The sequence below is a fragment of the Anoplopoma fimbria genome, chromosome 17, assembly GCF_027596085.1.
Source record: "Anoplopoma fimbria isolate UVic2021 breed Golden Eagle Sablefish chromosome 17, Afim_UVic_2022, whole genome shotgun sequence".
NCBI lineage: Eukaryota > Metazoa > Chordata > Actinopteri > Perciformes > Anoplopomatidae > Anoplopoma > Anoplopoma fimbria.
This window is the reverse complement of record NC_072465.1, coordinates 11,014,793-11,038,662: the sequence shown is the minus strand read 5'-3', so window position 1 is coordinate 11,038,662 and position 23,870 is coordinate 11,014,793. Positions and strand designations below refer to the sequence as shown.

Genomic DNA, 23,870 nt, shown 5'->3' with positions numbered 1-23,870 from the left:
TACTCGGACCACAAGTTAAACTTGTGGAGATCTCTGCCTCCACCTGGCGATGGATGCAGAGAAACGAGGGGTTTCTGGATTCTCCGGTCTCCCCCCCCCTCCCTCTCTCTCTCTCTCTCTCTCCTCTCTCTCTCTCTCTCTCTCTCTCTCTCTCTCTCGCCATGAATGAAAGCCTCATCCTCAGGTATGCCTCCTAACCCTCAACTGCGCTCCAGCGACCGGCGGCAGAGACAACAAACTACTACAAACCCCGGAGCCGGTCCATCCGCTCTCCGCCTCTCGTCGTTCTCTCGGGTGGATGGAACAGACCCGTTACGGCCACAGGGGAGGGGGGGGGGGGGGGGGAGAGACTAGTGATGTGATATAAGTGAGAACTTCAACGGTTCAGAAGAAGTGACAAAAAAAAAAGAAAGAAAAGAAAAGAAAGCTCAGCCATGGCGACAATAGGGGATTTCGACCCGCTCAACTCCACCGTACCTGCGACGAAGATTGAAATCACCGTTTCCTGCAGGTAAGCACCGCAATCCCCCCCCCCATGCCCCCAAGCTCACCTGTCAAGCATTCATCTATTTACATTCACATTTCACAAAATGATGTTTTTTTTTTTTTCTTTTTAAGACGCTATAATATTCTTGTGCGTACATTTTTTTCTATAAATCTCAGACTTTTCCTCGCGCTTTTAATCACCATGGTTTGTCTTGCAAAGAGCAACTTTTTTTTTTTTTTTAAAGGAGGTATTTGCATGTGCTGTGGGTGTATAGAAGTGTGTGGGGGGGGGTTGTGTGCAGTAACCAACAGTAGCAGGATTTATTCTGAGTGCCGTGGAGAGCTCCGGAGAGCGCAACTCTGAGATCACACGAGTGCGTGGATATTAGATGTTCCAACTGACGATGAAGAAAAGACACGGAGAGAGAGAGAGAGAGAGGGAGAGATCCGAGTGTGAAACGATTTCCTAATGCTAAAACAGGATATATATATATGCAAGGGTTTTATAAAACATCATTGTAAAAGAGAATATGGTGAAAGTTTGTGTGTGTGTGTGTGTGTGTGTGTCAAAGTCAAAGAATACTAGTAGTGATGGAGATGCAGCAGAGGAAAAAAAAACTGTAAAAAGAGTAAAGGGAATATGTTTGCTGAGAGCAAGTTTGGAGGTTTCCGTTTACATTCAGACCTGTTACAACCCCTTATTAAAGACTATCATCAGCTACCTGTTAATCACAGTAGCCCCGCCCTAAAGCATACCCTGCTTTATGGTCTGTTTGACTCTAAATGGACCATCATTTACTAAATGAACATCATGCTGTATTGAAGAAGACTTGAAACTAGAGATTGAGACCATAAACTCATGTTTACAATGTTTACTGAGGGAATAAATCAAGAGAGAAGTAGAGTCATTTTCTCATAGACTTCTATACAACCAGAGGAGTCGCCCCCTGAGGGACAGTAGAGAGAATGCAAGTTTTAAGACACTTCCACATTTGCTTCACTCGACAGAACAGGAGGTTTCTGCCAAGTAACAGCCAGTGACTCTAGCTTAAAAGTTAAAAAAAGGGCCATGACCCGAAAAATATATATATTTGATGCAAAATGCATTTTTTCATGGCTTTTAAACATCCCCGGTGTGTCCCCCAAAGAGTGAGAATAAACCATCCTTTCTCTGTTTCTTCTGGTGAGTTGGGCAGAAAACAGGTGTAACAACGAACTAGTCAGGTTTGAGGCTGGTTATGACGTTCTATGGCGTTGCTGTGCCATAGAACCACCTGCATTACCTTTCTGTAGGGAGGTGGTTCTATGATCATCCCCACCCACGCAGTACCTGCTTAATCTACCTTGCTATCGAGGACCTTGTTACAAGAGAGGAGCAAAGCACTCTACTTGTTCTGTTGTTGGCTGCAAGAACGAACAGAAAAGTCTTCACGTACTCCCATCATCTGAGGACATGAAGACCTGGTGGATTAACTGTCCCCACAACACGGGCAAGCTCTTTGATGAGAAATATATTTATTATAACGACTCACAGAGACTGCAGTGTCCCTCAGCTCCACATCTTTCAGTTCATGTCTTTCCTTTTGCAGAAGGTTTCCCAGCAGCCGGCAGCAATAAACCCACTACACACTACCTGCCCGGCATCAAACAGCAGACAGACAAAAAATGGCCAATGCGTCCCCTCAGTCCTGGGTGGGGTCTATAAGCTATTAGAGCCTGGAGCTGATGAGTGTGTCAAGATGTTCCTGGTCCTCAGTGTCCCCTGGGCCCCCCCAGTCCAGAGGGGTTAGAGAAGGGCTGTTTCAGCTCCCTGACACTGACAGAATGGGGTTGTCTCAATTGGCCCCAGAAGGAGCCTCAGTGCAGATGAACTGGACATCAGATGGAAATACAGCGGTGGGGAGAGAGGCTGAAGGAATCAGAAGCAGTCTGAGGTTTTGAGGGCTGACTGAGTTTTATCAATAGAAATAAAATAAAGAAAACACTAACAGTGGAGCGGAAGCTGTCAGGAACCTCCATCAAATGTGTAATAAAAGCCTGTAATAAATCATTTTAATGATAGCTGCATCCCATTCGGGTGCAGTTCGAGCCTCCTGCTGGTGTTAATTTTGGCTCACTGACCTGCTGGGATACGTAAAGGGAACAAGCCATCACAACACACTACTGCATTGGGAATACTTCATAATAGGTGTCTTCCTGGCTGGTGAGAGGAACGAACATATGTTTTACCAATAATATTTTTCTTTTGATTGATTCTAATGTTGCAAAAGTTCGACACCCCATTGGACATGCTGGAGATAATCTTGTCTGAGTGAATGATAACATACTGATTATTACAAATCCTCTATTTCAAAACCTAGATTACGGTTGGGCAATCTTCTCTTATAGCCAGTCGTCCTAACGTTATCCTGTCAGATTGCCAATACCTGATGCTTTGTGGTCCGCCTATCTCTCCTCTGGGACAGCGCCACCCAGCCCTATTCTCAAGCCTATCTGTGTTTTTGTTGTTTTGCTATTTTTCTATAGTTTACATTTACAATTACTTTTGGCCTATATTTCCTTAAGATGTCGGACTCAAAGCTTATTTAAGCACATCGATCTTTGCTTAGATGCCAGTCAGATCAACGAGATCATGGTATATCGTCACAACCCTAACCTGGATAGGTCTAAATATGATGAGGCAATACTTAAATGGGATTCTGTGTTGCAGCTTGGGGCTCAAATCCTTAAAGCTGTATGTGTCAATAGTTTTATAGTACAATTGACCAGATGACTATGTGTAATGTGAAATTGTGTTGTATGTAGTGATGAACCCACAGAGCATTAACACCCAACTCTGCAGGTCCACTCAGCTCTCTGGAAATTTAGCAGCTAAAGAGACTGATCATTTTGGAAGGAGTTGGTGTGGCTACTTTGAGTCTCAGGAGGATGGTAAGTGGCTAGCGGGCTAGCTCGGGCAATTTGTGGTGTTGGGGCATTTTGAGAATCTTTCATGGATTAACGAACCAACAATATGGCTTGCTGTGCTGTTCATTGTGCTAACAGACCATCCAAGAAATCTGTGCTCCAGTTTTTTTAGTGAGTGAAATTCTAGTATTATTTTATTAATCGGTTGAACTAATCTAGCAGGTTTAGGCCTCTGTGCAATACCTGGCTTATTATCTTAGCTTGTTGCATTAAAAGAGACTCTAAGGTGTCAACTGTTCATTTTGTCAAAGAGGTCCATTACAAAAAAATCCTGTTTTTTGCTACCCGAAATTAGCATCCCAATTAATATCACAGTTATTGTGAATTACAGATGCACCTTGCTAACCAAGCCAGAAGTAGTTGGTGCTTTAGCATGCTAACAGTACCTGGACCCGGCTGGGCCTCACACTTCCCGAGCTAAACCCTCTCATCCAAATATGGTCACTTTTGGCTCCAAAAACACAAGATGGCGACGGCCAAAATGCCAAACTCAAGCCTGTCCACAAACCAACAGGTGACTGCGTCAGCTTCAGTCTTTGGTGGATACACAATTTGAATCCTACATGGGGAAGGCGGTCATACTGAATAGGTCCAATAGGTCCATTTATATGAAACTGTTCAATGAACAAACAACTCCCAAAATCCATTCATTCATGAGGTTTGGCTTGATCTGTCCCTGTCCCAATCCTGACAACACAATGTAACTGGTCCTCCTGTCACAGGTGACCAATGATACTGGCCAATGTATTTGAAACACAAGAACATCATGGAGTCATCAGATGTTGACGTCTTGCAGCTAGATGGAACAAAGTCAAACACCCAGCTGTTCAACTTTGTCCACGGCTACATCCTGAATAACATCCAGAATTCTCCTTAACATCTACTGTCTACTTGACAGCCCCATCAGGCAACATCTGGAATAACTTTCCATACTGATTGCTGAAACAAATTTTGCTGTGAATAAACACATAGGTAAAGTTCTCTAATGGCATTGACGATGAATCGAGATGACATGCACCAGTAGAGCCTGTTATACGTGTAACAAACATCTCCGAGACAGACACAATCTTTAAGCTGGATTGTAACTCTGATGTTTTCCGTCTCATCTAAACAACTGCTTCCTCCGTTGTCACCATTCTCCCAAATCAGTTTCTATCAGCATCCTCTGTCTGGGAGGATGTGCCTGATGTGATTTGACAGACACTTGACATTTGGATGCGATATTTGATGTAGCCACGCTGTCTTATTATTGCATGAAAGTTGGTTTATTGTCAAGGGGAGGTTATCTGGAGGTGAATATATGACTTTATTATTTCTCAAAGACTCGCTGCTTAGGCTCACTTTTTCAATTTCCAAGTCAGTCAGCTTGTTTTGTAATATGAGGAGGATTTGCCCAAAGGAAAATAAATCAGTTCGTCTCCACACACTCGATGTCCCAGTCAATCTATTCTCTCCCGTCTCTTTTTTTTTCATTAAGGATTTCACCCTCAAATAGCCCAGATGTCCTGTTGTCGCCTAAAGCCACTCCAGGTGGTAATGAGGTGAATTGCTTTCCACATTTGAGTTAAGATACTTGACAAGAGGTTACTGTTCAAATGGATAAGACATGAGAGGAGAAGGGAAATGAGAATAAGAGAGCTGGAAAGATTTATGTGCCCACACAGAAAGAGTATATTAATGTCAAGACAGACAGCTGATGCTCCGATCTTCTTTAAGTGCTTGGTACGTCATGCTGTTTTATATCAATTTATAATTTTAAAGTAATATTCTGGAATTAGTTACCTAAGGACTGTCTGTCTTGAGTTTATTTTTCCATCAAAAATTGGCAATAAAGATATTCAAATACAAATTCAGTGAATTTGAGTTATGTTCTGTTACTGCAAACACCACAAACCAGTTGATGTCTTATCTGATTATAGCATCTTCCAAATTATTCTGATGGTATGAATTTTTTAATTGTTAAAAAGTAAAAGAATCGTGGTGGAAATCTGTGCAGTCTAGTTTTTTGTGCATTGATGTTACAGGCTGCCACTGTTTCTTTTTTGATACTACCACTTCAAATTTTTATATAATGACTTTCAGAGAACATTGGTAACAATTCTCTTTTGTCCTTTTTCAATATTGTCTCCTCTGTCGACCTCTGTATTATGTTCCCAAAAAGTTTTATGAAAATAATTTACTAACAATTAGTTTAATGGTTTAATGGGAAAAATTGTCAACTGTGAGATTAAAATAATTAGGCATAAACAAGATAGTATTAAAATAGTTGAAATTAGTTCAAATAAACAGCTAGAAACAATGTTGAAGGCAACTGTGGGGTAAAACAGGGAGAAATAACACCAAAAAAACCACGACAAAAAACCCTACAGATTGTGCCTTTAGTTCGCTCTCATTCGTTTGATTGGTTGCTGTAGGTGTCAGTCTGTGGTTAATGGTTGGAGGTCTGGAAGAGGGCGGGAGGAAAACAATGGAGACTCATGGAAGAGGGGAAGAAACAGCGGCGGTGTTAGGGCGATGATGGGGGAAAAAACGTAGCAGTAAGTTATCACATCAATACACCCTTTTCTATATTTACTTTCGAGTAATTAGCCTGGTTGTGTTGGTGTTTGCTCAAGTTTGAATCCTGTGAGTATCTAAAAATTGTGTAGCAGTTAGCTGCTAAGCTAGCGGGAGTAGCGATGCTAACTGCTCAGCTACAGGCCGCTGTTGGAAGCATCGGCTAGCAGCGGTTGTGTAAGTTAACTTGTTTGGCTACTACTACTTTGGCAACGGAGTACATGGAAACAGTGTAAACAAGAGGGACATTTTTGTATATTTTTTCAAGCAATTAAGTAATTTGCTAATTTTGATGGAAGTTTATTCTTTGTTATTTTGAAGGAGTCTATCTTGTGGTATTTATGGCTTGTTTCTTTCAACTGAAAGGGGTTTATTATTTGTCCTTATAAACAAAGCAGTCAGTAATTTGTTACTTTGTTTCATTCCAAATGCTTGTCTGAGGTCAGCTATGTTAAATGGAGCAAAGACTATTTGAAGAGACTTACTGCTTAGTAGGACAGTTTCTTTGTGTAGTTGCAGGGCATTATAAGCTTCACCAAAAACATTTAAACCTTTGTGATAGTTATCTGAGGAAACCGAACCCAAACATCCCATCATGCCTAATTCTAAAATTAGTTATATAATCTTCGGTATAATGTGTTGTGTTGTGGTGCTACAGCGGTAAATAAAAAAAAAAAATCAATTAGTGCTAGCAGGTTCCCCAATACCACTGTTTTCTCAAAAAGGCATGTTTCCATCGGTCTGTATGCGTCTCTTCTTGATCAATGTAAGCTGGTGACATGAACCTACAAACTGACTGCCCAAGTATTGACACTGCAAGATTCCCAACCTTAGCCAAAAAATGACCATACCCATATAATATATATATATATATATATATATATATATATATATATATATGGAAACAAATTAAATATATTGTTGGGGAACATTTTAAGTGTAAGCTCAGTGTCTGTGTGTAAACAGCTGCGTCAGATGTGTCAGTGTGTATGTGGGTTAGACAGACAGACACATAGTGTGGAGGGAAGCAGTGTTTTTTCTTCTGCCACCCAAACGACGCTCCTCTACATCCTATTAGAGAAGCTGAGCGTGTCAGCCACCCTGCAGTCTGCAGTGATTACCGCTGGCACGGGATTGTTTAAATGAGACAGAAGAAATGAATGACCCCCACCAACCACCTCTGACTAGTGGGGGGCCAGATGTGTGGAAATAGCTCCTTGATGCCTGGAATTATCTAAAATGGATGTTTAAGACAAGGCAGAGAGTCTTTACTTAAGTTTGAGCCAAACAGTAGTTGTAATGAGAATTCATTGTATTAATGTAGTAATAAGTTAGCAGGCTAATACATATGTTTGAGATCGGCTAAGATCCTGGAACAAATTGAATTCCCATTCTGGTGAAGGTGCGACTCCTCACAATAACTCACTAGACTGAGTCTCTGGAGTTAGTAGTTAGTCTAATATTTGGGTTATTTCTTTCTCTAACTTTCTATATCTATAATATACAAATATTGATTAGTGCAACTTTGCACCTTCTAGCTCACTGTTGATGACATTTATGAGCATTTAATTACACCTGTGCTTTTCCTGCCACACGTTGTAATGTCTGCTGTGAAAGAGGTCTAGTTCTAGAGATACTTGGTTAGCCCTGAGGAGGGGCTGTACTAGAGTGCATACATAAAGGTGTCTTCAGATATAGGAAAGTAAAATAAAAAAATAAAAACGTAAATGGGGCAAAAAAGACCCTGATTTGCTGTAGGTGGTGCAATAAGAGCTTGAGCTGAAGATATTTCAATCTGAGCAGAGGAAATGCGGTTAGCCCAAATAGAATGGCTCCGCTTACTGACTGACGGAGACAGCAGAAGGAAACAAAATAAGAAAAAGACCCAGAGTACCTGACTAAGCTTTGAGATCGGCCTTTGCAAGCTGTCCCATCAGGGCTCCAGGCGGAACTTATTTCACCACAATCCCATCAAACAATTTTAAACATCCCGAAGTGAATGCAAATCGTCCAAAAAATCTAAATGTTGTTCCTTTACTCTGTTATTACACTCTTTAGTTTTTAGTTGTTCAATTAAGGCGAGGCAGTGCCCTCTCGGTTCTCGATCTCTGCAACGTTTTACCAGAGCAACATATTTGCGAGGTCCTGCCAGCTGTTTGTGACTGAGGGGATAGACGTTCCCGTACCGCGGGAACATTTCACAATATTAATATCTTTCATGAGCCTCGAGCTGAATCTCCAACCTGTAATAGTATCTAGGGATGGGTAATGTTACTCAATACTAGTGCTCTTATTGATACTCTTTGATTATTTTGAGGACCAAAAATTGATTAAGAAAAGAATGGACATTGCTTTGTATTGCATTGCTTTCTCTAGTGCAAAGACAGACACAGATACAGAGGGAGGAGGTTTAAAACGCCGCTTTTATTTCCGCAGAGATCTCACTCCGTAACTTCTAAAGTACCAATAGCAGAACCTACACTCCAGACCTCATCATTACTCCTGGATTTTATAATTTGGAACCGGTTCTGATTTAGAAACCGGGTTTCGGGGTGCATCCCTAAAAGTAACCGCATGAGAAGACGTGTCCCGTTGCAGTCAGTGCTCAGGTCAGCTTGTAAAAAATGTAATCCGTGTTGAAATTGACAGGAGGAGCTAGTAACAAGAGCAGCAAAGGTTCTGTTTAGTTACATTATGATGAGCTCGGCTCTGTTCAGTGAAAATGAGTATTGGGCGAAGGTAAATAATAAGGTTGTAATGATGTGTTCACATGTAATGTCGTAAAATGTTGTTTTGGTAAAAAAACGTATAAATAAAAATGTTTTCATAGCAACATAAATGTATATTATAAAATGAATTGTGACCTGTCAACGCTAGCTCTAAGCAGCTTATAACACATCTTTAAAACTAATGACAAGATTTGTTTAATCGATTAAAAAAAAAACAATCTTTTATTTCCTAATTCTCTTTTTTTCCCTGAAATTTGTGTTTTTATGAAGAAGAAAAACACCATGACTATAACAAAGTAAAAGTACAACATTTAGAATTGTTGATGGTTTACACTGACTTCAGTGCAGTTGAAAGGATATTTGGGAGGGTGGCAAAAATAAATAGTTTTGATCTTTGTAGACCAGCTGCTATAATCAAACAACAAAGGGATCTGTGTCTGCTAATATGGATCATGAATGATATGCAATTACTATCGTTGGCAAAAAAAACGTGATCAGGGATGTCTAAAACTTATATACAGTATGCTCCTTTTTTGCTTTTGTGCTGATCTGATCCGTGATCTGTAATTCCAATCAGTGATACGATCCCAAACCTGGAGTTATATGATCTGTTGCACCACTAGAAACGAGATGACTCTCAGGAACTACTCTCAAGTTTATGAGTAGCGTCTTTCCTCTAAGATTTCTCGGTGGATTTATTTTTTTCACTGTATGTCATATATTATACACATCTATTTTTATAGATTCTGGATGAATGAATCCATGTCATTTTACACACATTCAAGGTGCTAATTGAACCGGGTGTATGATGAGAAAGTCAGAAGTTTGTAGTGTTCTCCATTGTGGTGCCATGAAGGCATTTGAGAGCTGCATTGCAGCTGTGGTGTCGGCACAGCGTGGTGGGTGGTGTGATGCTTAAAAAGTGACTTCAGCGGTGCTTTTTGAGTGAAATGCCAGGTAGGTCAGTGAGCACAGGGAGCCAGGACTTCTCAGCGGGAGAATGTCAATCACAGCAGGGGAGGCCTCTGATTGGATACCCAACTTCCCCCCATATCATGTCCTGAAGGTCTCAAGCTTAAGGCCACATTACAAGCAAAAACCTTTGTCGCCTCACTAAGATTGGTGTCTTACATAGGTTAAGCTCCAATACCTATCCTCTGCAAAAGTGATGCACCAAAAAACAACCTTCATAGTTTTTAGAAGAAACACAGTTGCCTAGACATAAGAATGTCTAATTATTTCGGTATTTCTGCAGAAATGCAGCATGTTCTCTCTGGTGGTTCATTGCCTCTTGTTTGTAGAGATGTGGGAGTTTTTCGCCTCTTCAAAGTGGAGCCCCTGCTGAAGAAGCATCTTCTAATACATCCCTCAATACACATGTTCACCCAGAGAGAAGAAATGAAAAGCAACTTGGTGGGAAATCATGAAAAATGATTGACTCCTTTTCATTTCAACTGATTTTACGGTGCTATTGATGTCCAAACTCTTACCACACATCACATAAGATGTGAGTAACTAAAAGCGTCACAGCAACACGCAAAAAGGATGACGTGATTAAGCACTGAAAAATAAACCAGACAGGCAGCGTGGCCCTCAGGACATGTCTCCTCGTCCCCGTAGATATATTGTATGTTCCAGCCAGCAGTCACACAGGAAGACACGCTCACATCTGTAAGGCTATTAATAACGGAAATACGGCACCAATGAACAGCTACATGAGGCTTATATGGAGTATAACTAACAAATTCATACCTGAAATATGTCAATAAATATATTTTTAGTTACCTGGCTACACCAGTTAATAAACAGGCTGAGAAACACAGTGTAGTACAAACACATATTTTCTGTAAGTGGGCTCAGATTCACATGACAGTTTTGCATTGTTTTATATATATATGTAGTATGTATGTGTGTATATATACAGTACCAGTCAAAAGTTTGGAGACACCTTCTAATTCAACTACTTTGAAGAATCTAAAATATAAAACATATTCTGGTTTGTTGAGCATTTGTTTGTTTACCACATAATTCCATATGTGTTCCTTCATAGTTTGGATGTCTTCAATATTAATCTACAATGTAGACTTTTTTTTTTTAGAGAAAATAAAGAAAAAACATAATTATAACATCATACAAATACTTGTATATTGTATATTCATGAATATTTATTTTATTTGGTTTCACAAAGCTTGCAAAGAAATAAGTGATTTTAAGCATTACAGTATTAGTATTATTAGAGTAAAGATCAACCACATTCAGCAGTTATGAAGAATGATGGTTCTCGGTTAGAGACATGAAAAAGTCAGGAAGTAATGGATACACGCATTAAGACAGTAATGATTCAGGGCTTATTCCTGCGGTATAACTATACTAACCAGGCAAACTGACCTGAGTCAGTTTTAACCAAACCAAATGGGTAAGTTGTATAAGCACCCTTACACTTTGGTGTTGTAGCACTACAAACTGTCCCTGTATTGGTGGGGGAGGGCTACTGTGCTGAGGTCAGCGCATGAACATAAACAGGACAGGAACAGGAACACACAGTATGTCGACGCCAACATGTGAGGATGCACACTGTGCTGCTCCCCTCAGACGCTCCAGCTCCTCATCACCTCGACAGCTCCGAACCCCCCCGTCTGTCAGTCACTGCTCCTCAGCTCTTTATCCAACACACTGTTTATCACAGTCAATTCTCACTAATGTGTCAAGTTGTTAGGAGGAAATTGGCTCGTCATCCCGGCAATGGTTTGATGTTTGTTTGCATGTGATTGATTCGTTTCCCTTGACGCAGCTACAAAATGAGCAAACATGAAATCCTCAGAAGTGTCTGCTTCGGGGTGACTGGGGCTCAGAAGGTAGAGCGGGTCGTCCTTCAATCAGAAGATCGGCAGTTTGATCCCCGGCTTCTCCAGTCCATGTTGATTTTCCTTGAACAGGACCCTAACCCCAAATGGCTCCCTAAGGTGTATGAATGGGTATGAATGATTAGACAGTTCTGATGGGCAGGTGACACCTTGCATGGTAGCCCCTGTGTATGAAGTATGCAGTGCTATCAAAGTACAGTCCATTTGCCATTTAGGGACCAAGTTGTCAAATGCAGATAAGATAAGATAAGATAATCCTTTATTAGTCCCGCAGCGGGGAAATTTGCAGGCTTACAGCAGCATAGAGTTAAAGTGCACACAAGAGACATATGAAAGACAGTAAAGAAAGACAAGAGCCGGTGGCTGAAAAAAAAAAAAAAAAAAAAAAAAAAAAAAAAAACAAGTATTATAAATAAGCAATAAAAACAGTAGAAAAACACAATAACTGAAATATAATATTTACAGACAGCATAAAAAAAAACTAAACTGTTATTGCACAGTGTTTTTATTGTCATGTGTCATGTGGTCTGCTGGGAGCAGAGCTGGTTGTGCAGCCTGACAGCAGCAGGAAGGAAGGACCTGCGGTACCTCTCCTTCACCACCGGGGGTGAAGCTCATCGGTGGCTGGTGGCTGCCAGGAGCTGCATGGGGTGGAGAGCTGCCAGGGTGTCCTGCATGGGGTGGGAGGTGTTGTTCATCAGGGATGATAGCTTGGCCATCATCCTCCTGTCTCCCACCACCTCCACCGTATCCAGTGGACACCCCAGCACACTGCTGGCCTTCCTGACAAGCTTGTTCAGTCTCTTCTTGTCGGCTGCTGAGATGCTGCTGCTCCAGCAGACCACTGCATAAAAGATGGCTGATGCCACCACAGAGTTGAAAAAGGTCCTCAGGAGTGCTCCCTGCGGCTGATCAAATCTGTTAAAGAATGAGTTCAGATCATTCACCCACTGTTGGTCCCCCACAGGTTGTTGGTTGGGCTCCCTTGTGGCCAGACATGGCCTTGAGGCTCTTCCAGACTCCGCTGATGTTGTTCTGCTGCAGCTGATCCTCCATCTTCAGCTGATCCTCCCTGTCCTAGACATTTTTCCCCTCCCTTATCTTCCTCCTCAGCTCCCTCTGCACAGTCCTCAGCTCCTCCTTGTTTCCTGATCTAAAGACCCTCTTCTTCTCCTTGAGGAGGGTCTTTATCTCAGGATTGATCCAGGGTTTGCTGTTGGAAAAACACCGTACAGTCCTGGTGGGTACGGTGTTCTCCACACAAAAGTTTATGTAGTCCGTTATGGTGTCTGTGAGACCCTCGATGTCCTCCCCATGGGCATCACTGAACACTTCCCACACAGTCGAGTCAAAGCAGTCCTTAAGAGCCTCCTCGGCTTCATCGGACCATCGTTTGACTCGTTTGACTGTGCGGGTCACAGCTGGCTGCCTGTGCACAAGAGGTTTGTACACAGGCCGGAGGTGCACCAGGTTGTGGTCAGATCTTCCCAGGGGAGGGAGGGGAGATGAGGTGTATGCCTCCTTGGTGTTGGCATACAGTAGGTCCAGGGTTCTGTTGTCTCTGGTGGGGCAGGTGATGTACTGGGTGAAGGTGGGCAGAGTGGAGGACGGAGGGGCATGGTTAAAGTCACCAGAGAGGAGGAGGAGGGCATTGGGATGTTGTGTCAGCAGCCTGCTTATCGCCGAGTGTATGACGTCACAGGCCGCTTCTCCGTTAGCAGAGGGGGGAACATACGCAGCTATTGTGATAACGTGCGAAAATTCCCTCGGTAAATATACCGGCCTCATGCTAACAGCCAACAGCTCAATGTCCTCTGTACAGGTCTGCTCCTTAACAGTGATGTGCCCAGAGTTACACCATCTATCATTCACAAACACTGCCAGACCTCCTCCCTTCCTCTTACCGCTCTCCGCTGTCCTGTCTGCCCGGATGATGCGGAACCCGTCCAGTGCAGCGTTGGTGTCCGGAGTCAGCTCCGTGAGCCATGTCTCCGTGAACACCATGACGCTACACTCCCGGTATTCCCTCTGATGGCTCGTCCATCTTGTTGGGGAGAGACCTCACGTTTCCCATGATGATGGAGGGGAGGACGGGTTTAAAACGTCTCCTCCTGGCTCGACGTTCTGCCCCAGCACGGCATCCCCGTCTCCTCCTCCTCAGCTCACGGGGAACCTCGGGTCTCTCCTCCGGCAGCAGCAGCGCCGTGTCCCGGAGCGCTAACAGCTGACCCCTGCTGTAAACAATGGGGGCCATGGCTGCGGGCTGAAACTCCGGGCACGGAGGTGAAAAGTGCAAAAAACTGCAGGTAGACCACGTGAAACTCTACGTGTCTCGCTGCCATAGTGCACAAGTGTTTACAAAAATTAAATAAGTAAAAGAAAGTAACAGAAAGTAACAAAAAAAACACAATTTAAAGGAAAAAGCTCACAAGTGAGCAGGAGCTGCTGTAAGAGGCAGCCACTCGCGCGGCGCCATTCAGGCGACGAGATGCTCGGCCCTAAGCTTATATTTATGGCACTTGACATTGACTTGGTTTCACATGGCACACGAGCAGTGTGCCGTGTGTTTTGTATAACAGCATCACCCAAAACAACCTCCTCACCAAGCGCACTTTCACGTACGGTTGGGCAGTGTACTGGTTTCTCCACCGTCAGCGCTGTGCATTAGGCTACGTCATGTACCCTTACATTGCCAAAACATTGATAAGAGGTAGTATCATGTTTTGAGTGGAGTACTCCTTTAATTTTTTAAATACTGTGATATAATACTGTCACAGCAAAATAAAAACAAAAACTCATTTTTCTCCCTGTAGCCTTGATTTTTGCTGCAATATATGTCCTGCACCTCTATGGAAACAGTACAGTCACCACTAGAAGTAGAGCGAACTCAAAACTCAAAAAAGTATTTTGTGCAGGATAACACAGTTACATTGCCATGAATCTTAAAAAAAAGAAAAAAACTTAAGTTTCTGGAGATAATTTATTTTAGAAAAACTTACAAACAATGGAATCTATAGTGTGATCAATGTTAAAAAACATGATCACCACCTCCATCTCCAGTCCCATGTTAAAAAGCCATCTCAGTGGAGATTTTTCTCCTTGGGAAATATCTCTAGAATCCATCAATCAATCTAAATCTATCTATTATTATGTTTAATGATCTACAAAGCGTTTATCACCTCTCGTCTGGATCATTGTAATGCCTTGTTAACAGGCCACAACATGATTACTCGGCTTCAGGGTGTCCAAAAAGCAGCCGCCAGACTTTTACACAAATCATGAATTTTAGTTTCCCTTCACTGGCTGCCTGTCTGCTTTGGAATAGATTTACTCTTGACTTTTATGGCCCTGCTCGTTATGGCACCGAGCTACCTGGCTGAGTTTCTAAAACATGACTCCTTAGCTGGCAGCCTCGAGGTTCTGATAAGACCCTGTTACTCCCAGGCTGGGATTCCTCATGATGGAAGATCTTTTTGTGTGACCCTTTGTCTGACCTTCAGTCTGACCCTCTGTCAGTGAATCATGTAGTGTGAAAAACACTTCAAGACTCCCGATTACAAGACAGCAAGTTGTGTAGTGTGAAGTTGGCGTTAGCTGTTTTCTGGTGGAGGCTGAGGACCAGAGGTGACGGGGTGTTTGCTGTTAGGGCTCCATCCCTTTGGAATATATTACCTGAGGAACTTAGACTAGAAAAATCACTGCCCATTTTAAACAACCTCTTAATACTTATTTTTACCGTTTGGCTTTTTCTAAAATACTTTATCTGCATACTTATTTTATGTGTGCCTTTGCTTATTATTTTGTCTTTACTATTAGCAGTTTATGTACTATTTTTATTTCTTGACTGATTTTGTATTTGATTGATCTCTTCTGCTTTCTTTTATTTGTCCTTGTTCTTGAAGCGCCTGATAACGGTAGTTTGAAAGGTGCTATATAAATAAAGCCATTATTATTATTATTCCTAAATTACTGTCTTTTCTAGTGCAAAATGACCTTTCCTTCAGTGTTTCCTTGCTGGGCTGCAGTGGACAGATGGTGTGAATTTGGTGGATGTTTGGCGGTGTTTACATTCACTGTGGGTGAACGGTGTAGGACGTGTTGGTATGATGAAGACTACTCATTCTATGTGGTTGGTAGCACCTTCAAGGGCTGCACGGTGGTGTAGTGGCAAGCACCGTCTCACAGCAAGAGGGATGGTCTTTCTGTATGCATGTTCTCCCCGTGTCAGCGTGGGTTCTCTCTGGGTTCTCCAGCTTCCTCCCTCAGTCCAAAGACGTGCAGCTTAGGTGCGATAGTCTGACGATACCCTGTTTATGGTCTGTTTGACTCTAAATGGACCATCATTTACTACTAAAACATCATGCTGTATTGAAGAAGACTTGAAACTAGAGATTGAGACCATAAACTCATGTTTACAATGTTTACTGAGGGAATAAATCAAGAGAGAAGTAGAGTCATTTTCTCATAGACTTCTATACAACCAGAGGAGGCGCCCCCTGATGGACATTAGAGAGAACGCAGGTTCAAGAAAGTTACGCTTTGGCCTCACTTTTCAGAACTTGAGGTGGCCGCCTAGTCTTAGTTTAGTGCTGCATTCACACAATGTCATCAGAACAGGAACAGGCAGTGTTACGTTTTTGTAGGGTTTCATTCCCAAGGCAAACCAGGTCCAAACAGACAGTGAATAGCTTCTATGAAATGAGCCGAACCTTCTGGATTTTATTTTGATGAACCTGACAGTGAGGCGGCATTTGCAGCCATTTTGTAAACAGTCTGTAAACAGCTATGTAATAATAGTGGTCGGAATACCAGAAAGATTCTACACAAGTACAGGTCCATTTACCATTACGGCTGAGGAGCGCAGAATGGTATGTTTTTAAAGGATCTGTTTAGAATGAAAGGTTTGTTTGGAGCGTGTTTTTGAGGAAATATCACAATTTTTTAGCTTTACAAGTGGTTGCTTTTTCTGGAGGATGTGTTTTACACTCATGATATGTTCAAGTATCATCGTATTTTACAGCTTTTGGCTATGATAAACCTGCTTTTCAATCCTGCTGGCCAGGTTTGGGGTTTGGATTTGATAAGATAGTCCCAGCTCAGTAGATTCTGATTTCTTAGGAAGAACAATGTTGATGGCTTTTTGGCTTCCTGTCAAGTACTTTAAGAGCTGGTGGTATACTGACTGTACAGGGTTTGAGTGTTGTACAGGAGAAATAAGGTGTCGCTGCCTTAGTAGTCAGACAGTTTCTGACATGGTGGAACTTGAACCGTACCACGACTTCTTAACATCATTTTTTTGAATGTGATTAAAATCAAGATATTTGAAATCATATTCTGCTGCCAGCTTTTCACATGCAACATAAACATCTGGTGCGAGCTCATCTGTTGGCCTCTCAGTGAAAAACATACAAGCAGTTTTATTAAAATGAAGACAGGAGTTATTACGCCTCCAACACAGTGAGCTTACATGCAGCTTGCTGTTTGGTTGTTCTATGTACATAAATTAATAACACTGACAATGTTTATTAAATATGACTGTATGCAAAATAATGTGAGATCTCTAACAGCCTCTCTCCTGTTGTTGCAGAAACCTGTTGGACATGGACACCTTCTCCAAGTCAGATCCAGGTAACTGCTGCTGTTTTCTCATTCATCTTTTAAGTCAAATTCATCTTTCGTGTTTGTATTTTCAGCAGCGCAGTGATTCCACATCCCCCAATGCCAATTTACACTTTACAACACATCGCTCAACTGAACGTGTTCAATTTCACGCAGCGATTATTAAATCACTACGTCACCCACCTTATCGGTGCACAGCAAGCTTCAGTGAGCCCTAACACGGTGAGTGACTCCCGGAGCATTTACAGACACAACACAGCTGCCCAGTGAATGAAAAGCTGTGTCCCAGGGGTCAACCGGCAGACTTTCAATCAAATTTGTTTCCAATTAGGGCAGCTGACCAATGGAGGATGATTGACACTTAGTGATTGCCGGCCACACGCACACAGACAGAGTACGGGATACAGCAGAGAGTGGTGGAAAACAGAGGGACTGTGATTAGTGCTACACTTTGAGTTATTTGGAAGAAGTGACCAGAGAAAGAGAGTGAGAAATAAAAGGAGAGCAGCGAAAGTAGAATTGGCAAAAGACAAAGGATGACAAAAACTAAATGGCTGTCAAGGAGGATTTCTGCTTGATTAGTGAGATTGAGACTGTGAGAGACAGCATTCACACGGTTAATCAGTGCATTATTACCATCATGGTTGTCACCGCCATCCTTATAATCTTTCATGCTACTGCATAACAAGAAGGTATAGATGGTATAGATGACTATAACAAAGTATTTCTGATGGTTTACACTGACTTCATAGAGGTTGAAAGGATTTTTGGGACGGTAGTGAAAAGAAATAGTCTGGAGCCTCGTAGATCAGCTGCTTTAAAAAGCAACCAAAATAACCTGTATCTGCAAATATATCATCAATGATTGGCTTTTGGTATCGGCGACAAAGAAAAGCGACATCAGGGCATCTATTTACTCCCTTTTTATTTTTTGTGCTGATCCGATCTGTGACTCTGATCCGTGATACCATCTGGACTGTGTGTTTGATGATCCGTTGCTGCATCAAAAACAAGTGGGTCTCTCAAAATGTTTTGTGGTTATGTTAGCTATATCTATGGACCATACCAATGTTTGTGTACCATGTGTGTGAAATGTCATTTACTTTAATTACATACACCAATTTGTAAATAGTTTGGCATTTTGGCCGTTGCCATCTTGATTTTTTTGAAACCAGCGGTGACCATATTTGGATGAGTGGGTGGAGCTGGGGAAGAGAGAGGCCCAGCAGGGCCAGGTACAAAAGTTACTAAAAGTCACAAGCTAGCTTTGTTAGCAATGTGCATCCATAACTCACGTTAACTGTGATATTATATGGGACGCTAATTAGTGCCTTGCTCAATAGACAAAACCAAGTTACCAGGATCTGCAGCAGAGGTGGCGAGTGCAAAGTTAGTGACCCAATTATGACAGGTTGAAAAATACCAGATTCTTTATTTTCATTCATCTTTTATTTCAAGGCAAAAGACTTTTGGAACAACACAATGAAAACATGAAACATTGAATTCAGGTCAGTTAACCAAATAACAAAACAAGGCTATGTGAGTTGTCGTGTGTTTTCTTGGTTTGATGTTGGGGTGTGTGGGCACGGGAAGTATAGGACAGAAGACAAATAAAGGAAGAAATATGTATGTATATATATATATATATATATATATATATTTATATTATTAATAATACTATTATATTTATACAAAAGATAAATAAATACTATTATAATTTATTGACAATTCAAAAGATAAGTATGGTGTGCTTTTTGAAAAGGTCTAGATTGAACTGAACATTGAACGCTACAAAGACATGCAACTACAAATACAGATCCTAACGTGAAAAAGTTCAAAGTGTGTGTGTGTGTGTGTGTGTGTGTGTGTGTGTGTGTGTGTGTGTGTGTGTGTGTGTGTGTGTGTGTGTGTGTGTGTGTGTGTGTGTGTGTGTGTGTGTGTGTGTGTGTGTGTGTGTGTGTGTGTGTTGTTCGTTCGTTCGTTCGTTCGTTCAGATGTCTTACACTGAATGTGTACATGTGTGAATGCTGTCAGGTCGTGTATTCCACAGCGACTGTTTCTCTGTAGCACAGATGAAGGAGCCTCAGATCTCGGTGTCAAAGCACACGTACACCAAAAGAAAATAAATTCTCTTTGAACATTAGTCGCACACTACAACCCAACAAAACCCATTGAAGCTCGAGCTGCATGGTGCTCGACGCAACAAAAATGCCAAGTCAAAACAAATTGGGAGTGAAGCAATCACTCTCTGATTTTGAGTCCAGCTCAGGTAAAGGAGTGTCGTGTGTTTTAGGATATTGTGTAACAGAATGCAGAGGGAAACCCAAAAGGGGGGGGGGGAGTCGATAAAATCAACTCCGAAATCTTTTTTTCCTTTAGGGGAAGAACGAGGCAGAGGGTGTCTGGGAAATGTAGTGTTAATGTTAAGAAGGTGTAACATGTACAAGACACCCAGCATGCCACATTACCAGCTTGAAGTCCAGACATGAAAGACATGAACCGAGATTAAGTCTTCACCACATCGACTGGTTTAGCTGTATGTCTGTCTGGCAGACTCCCTCAGGGTTTACACCAGTGTTTTGCAAGTCGGGTGTAATGTTAGCGTGTGTCCGTTTGCGAGAGCGGGTGTGTGATGAAGATAATAAAGTTCCAGTAACGTTATAGCTGTGAACGTAGCAGTGTAGTGTGCATACAGTTTATTTCTGGGTCCTGTGCCTTGCTCGTACCTGCTGATTAAAGTGAAGGGGGTTAGCCCCGAAGCTAGCGACAACGTTGACCCCGGCTCACTAAAGGTGGGCTGACCTTTAAGACGGACCAGCCGCAGTTTTGCCCTCTTAAACAAAAAAAACAGTTTAGCTGAAAGCATTAATCTCTCAAAATGATTATTGTTGGTTAGCGATTAAATGGTTAATTATTAACATCCTTATATTGTACTTTACATTACTGTAATACACAAAGCATGCTGGATGGTTTTAATTGTACTTTTCCTACATTTTGGCCAAGCATCTTAAGTCACTTTTAGTTATACAGCCCAACATAACAGATTACAAATTTGCCTCAGGGGCCTTTACATTCTGTCCAGCATACACATGTATCTATTATAAACATCCAGCATACATCCTCTATCCTTAGACCCTCGATTCCTCAAAGGAAATGTTCCCCCCCAAAAAAACTTTATTCACAGTGAACATGTCTAAATCTGATTTAATTGATTTTATTTACATTGTGAAATGGAGATTAATTTGAAGCATCTGCATCACCATGCAACAGTAGGCTCGGGCCACACAACGAGATAATCTTTTGATGATATTGGTCGGCCACTGATAACATTGAATCAATTCTACAACGCCTCTTATGAATTCTGCTCTATATTCAGTCTCTCTCTTTTTCTCTTTTTCTCTCCTCTTTTTTTCTCTATCCTTCACCACATTGTTGTAGTGTATAGGGAAAAAAAATCTCAACATGCTAGCATTCGCCTGACGCTGTACGCGGTTACCCATGTACAGTAGTCCTAACTCCGGCACCAACGATGTCTGCCCTCGTTGCAAATCTGCGATCTTTGGTTTTAAACCAAACAGAACAAAGAGCCAGAAAACGTGTGAGATTTCACAGAAGTGTGGTGTTTTTTGTGTGTCCTCAGTGCCTTAATTTCAAAGCATATCTTCTATCTTTGTGACAGCAGCCTAATTATCTAATGTCGGTCTGTAGATCTGTTTTACGGACTCCAGCTTTCTCATCTTGTTCAACAATCAGTAATTATGATAAAACTCCTACGAAGCCACTAACCTCAAGTAAACTTTTCTGTTTTGCAAAATGTTGCTTCATGTGCGAGGAGAAAAAAAGGTAAATGTCAACGGTGATAAACTGAGCATTTATCACAATCGTTTCAGATGATGGGCAGGCGGAAAGCAGATTTTCTACCGCGGCTATCAGTCAGGATTAAAGATATCTTATAATGTGCTGATTTGTCATTCATAAACTTAATTCCAGTAGCCATTAAATGAGAGATTCTGACAGTTATCTGATTTATCTGCTGCCTCTTGACTCGGATTTAAGATTAACATCATCCTTACATGTTGTTTTAAAGGTGTTATTACCTTACAAGGGTGCACTGTAGAGAACGATTTGGGGGATTTTGTATTACTATTATTATGTAGCTTTATTTAATATTCAGCTGTGAAATGGTAATGGTAGATAGTGAAGAATCAGAAGAATTTCAGCTGCAGATTTTGGACAGAATGCAGTAGGGTAAGGACAGTTGGGTAACCAGAGAGACACACACACACACACACACACACACACACACACACACACACACACACACACACACACACACACACACACACACACACACACACACAGTCCTGCACACACAGTCAGTTAGCAGGCCACGCATCCTTTTTTGACACATCCCATAGATAGCCTTTCTTCCTGTGCTGGGCAGAGGTGGGGACCATGATGGAAGGTAATGATCGTGTCAGAGGGGTCCTGACCTTCAAACCCTTCCTCCCCACCGGGGGGGAGAGGGAAGCCGCTCTCGCTGTGGCCACGATGCCCCCTTATGTCTTTGATGTCCCTGGTTAGACCCCTCCGTTTGACCCAGGCGTCCGGCCACAACAGGACGGGTCGATACGTCCTGATAATGTCACGCACCACTCACCAGGTAGATTCATGCCTGTAGGTACGTGACTCGGTTCAGAGCCGGAGTCGATACATGGTCACATTCTGTATTGATTCTACGCAGCTCTGAGTGACTTAACTGACTGTTAGAGGTCCCGTGTTGTCTGACTGGCAGCAAATGGCAGATCTTATACATCCAAGTATCAACAGACAAACAGGAAATTTAGTTTAATGTGTAATGTTATGTCGGAACCCCGAGCAGTTTTTTTGCTCATCACATTTTCTCTCTGGAGCCTGGATTTTCACTGCAATATGTGAATCCTGAACCTCTATGGAAACAGCACAACCATGGATAGAAGTAGAGAAAACTCAAAAATGTCTTTTGTGCAATGTAACACAGTGACAATGCCATTAATCCTAAAAAGAGAAAAAGTTAGAGTTGAATTCCTTTCATATTTTATTTACAAAAAATGGAAAACATAATAATCTATAAATCATTTTTTCAACCTCTACTTACAGACTCCTCTCCTCTCTGCTCTGTGTTCAGCAGCCTGTAGTAAAGTTGAAGATTCACAGAATTCTTGTCACATGACTGTTGGTCTCAGCCTAGTCAATCATGGCTTCCTAGTTGCGCCGAGGAGCTTAGAATTAGTTGTAAAGCTAAGTTTCGGTTGCGCTTTCTGACAGAAGCATTGGTCACATGTGATATGTTCAAGGATTATGACAGTAATTACAGCTTCTGGCTAGGATAAACGATGTTTTGGCGATTTCTTTAAAGAAAACATGCTTTTCCATCCTGCCGGCGGTTTTGGAAATCAGAGGGTTAAATAAACAGTGTTTTGTATAGGATTTAGTGAGACTGTGGTGGGTGGACGTCTGACCCTCTAAGAGAGTCCAAAAGCTTCCTCACCTGGGAGAACATTTTGCACATTTTAAAGTTTAATGCATTTATTCGGTGCACTTTGAGAGAAAAAACAAAGAGGTTAGATCTATGAAGAACGTGCTCTTTTAAACAAGGTTGTGCTCTAGCAGTGATGGAATGTAACTAAGTTAATAAGCTATTCAAATACTATACTTAAGTACAATTTTAAGGGAGGGTAAGGTAGAAGAGGGCTTTATTCTTCTTGTCCACAACATGTTAAGGGTAATAATGTACATTTTACTTTACTATATTTATTTGACCATATAAGTTAACTAGTTAAACTATAAATTATGATTTCATTTTTAATTAGTATATTGCCTTATTATTAAGTTTAGAAAGTAGTCAAAATTAGCTTCATCTTCACCAGCTGCAAATATGAAGTGATGAACGCATTTATGACTTAATAACTTTAATCAAATAATATAGGCCTACCAAAGATCTATTATTTGAAATGGGCCATTCTGCATAATGAATATATTATTTTATTCCTTTATGTACCTTTTACTTTTGGTACATAAACTATATTTTGATGCTAATATGTTTGCACTTTTTCTTACATTTTGAATGCGTGTCTTTAACTTGTATTTTTATCTACTGAACAATTTATTCATCAATTCATTGATTGTACAAATATGAATGGTAATGACGAGGCAAAATAGTCACAATCACAAAGCATGATAAATCGGCGCGGATGGGGCACTGATGATAGTCCGCCCCGGTTAACAGTGGTGCTGGGAACGGGGGGCTTGGTCACTCCCTGCATTGCATGGGGGGAGAGGGCACAGCGAGCACTAAGTTCACAGTTGTATGGTGCTGTAAAGCTGACGTGGTTGGAGCCGCGAGCCACTTTCATTTTTCCCAGACGAACCCCAGCTGGTAGCTGTGCACCGCTGCAGAGGAGAAAATTAGGATACGTTGGAATATTACACGTCACATTAGTCATGTGACCAGAAACCAGATCTTCTGGATGTTGTGTTTACAGCTTATCGCGTTGGTCCCATGTGGCCAAAGAAACCCCAAATTACGCTTTCTTAACTCATCCAGAAAGTGGAGCTCTCAGTTAGCCCAGCTAATCGGAGGATGTAAAGGTGGATATCACCTCTGTCA

General features: G+C 41.7%; 1 protein-coding gene across 1 annotated transcript in view; it reads left to right on the top strand.

Moving 5' to 3' along the window:
* The first annotated feature begins 434 nt into the window (after window positions 1-434).
* Window positions 435-23,870, top strand: part of LOC129105410 (copine-9-like) — a 140,599-nt gene continuing 117,163 nt past the window's right edge. Inside the window, exons 1-2 of the mRNA XM_054616416.1 lie at window positions 435-511; window positions 17,190-17,230. Of these exons, the coding sequence (XP_054472391.1) occupies window positions 435-511; window positions 17,190-17,230 (118 nt within the window). The remainder of the gene's footprint in view (window positions 512-17,189; window positions 17,231-23,870) is intronic.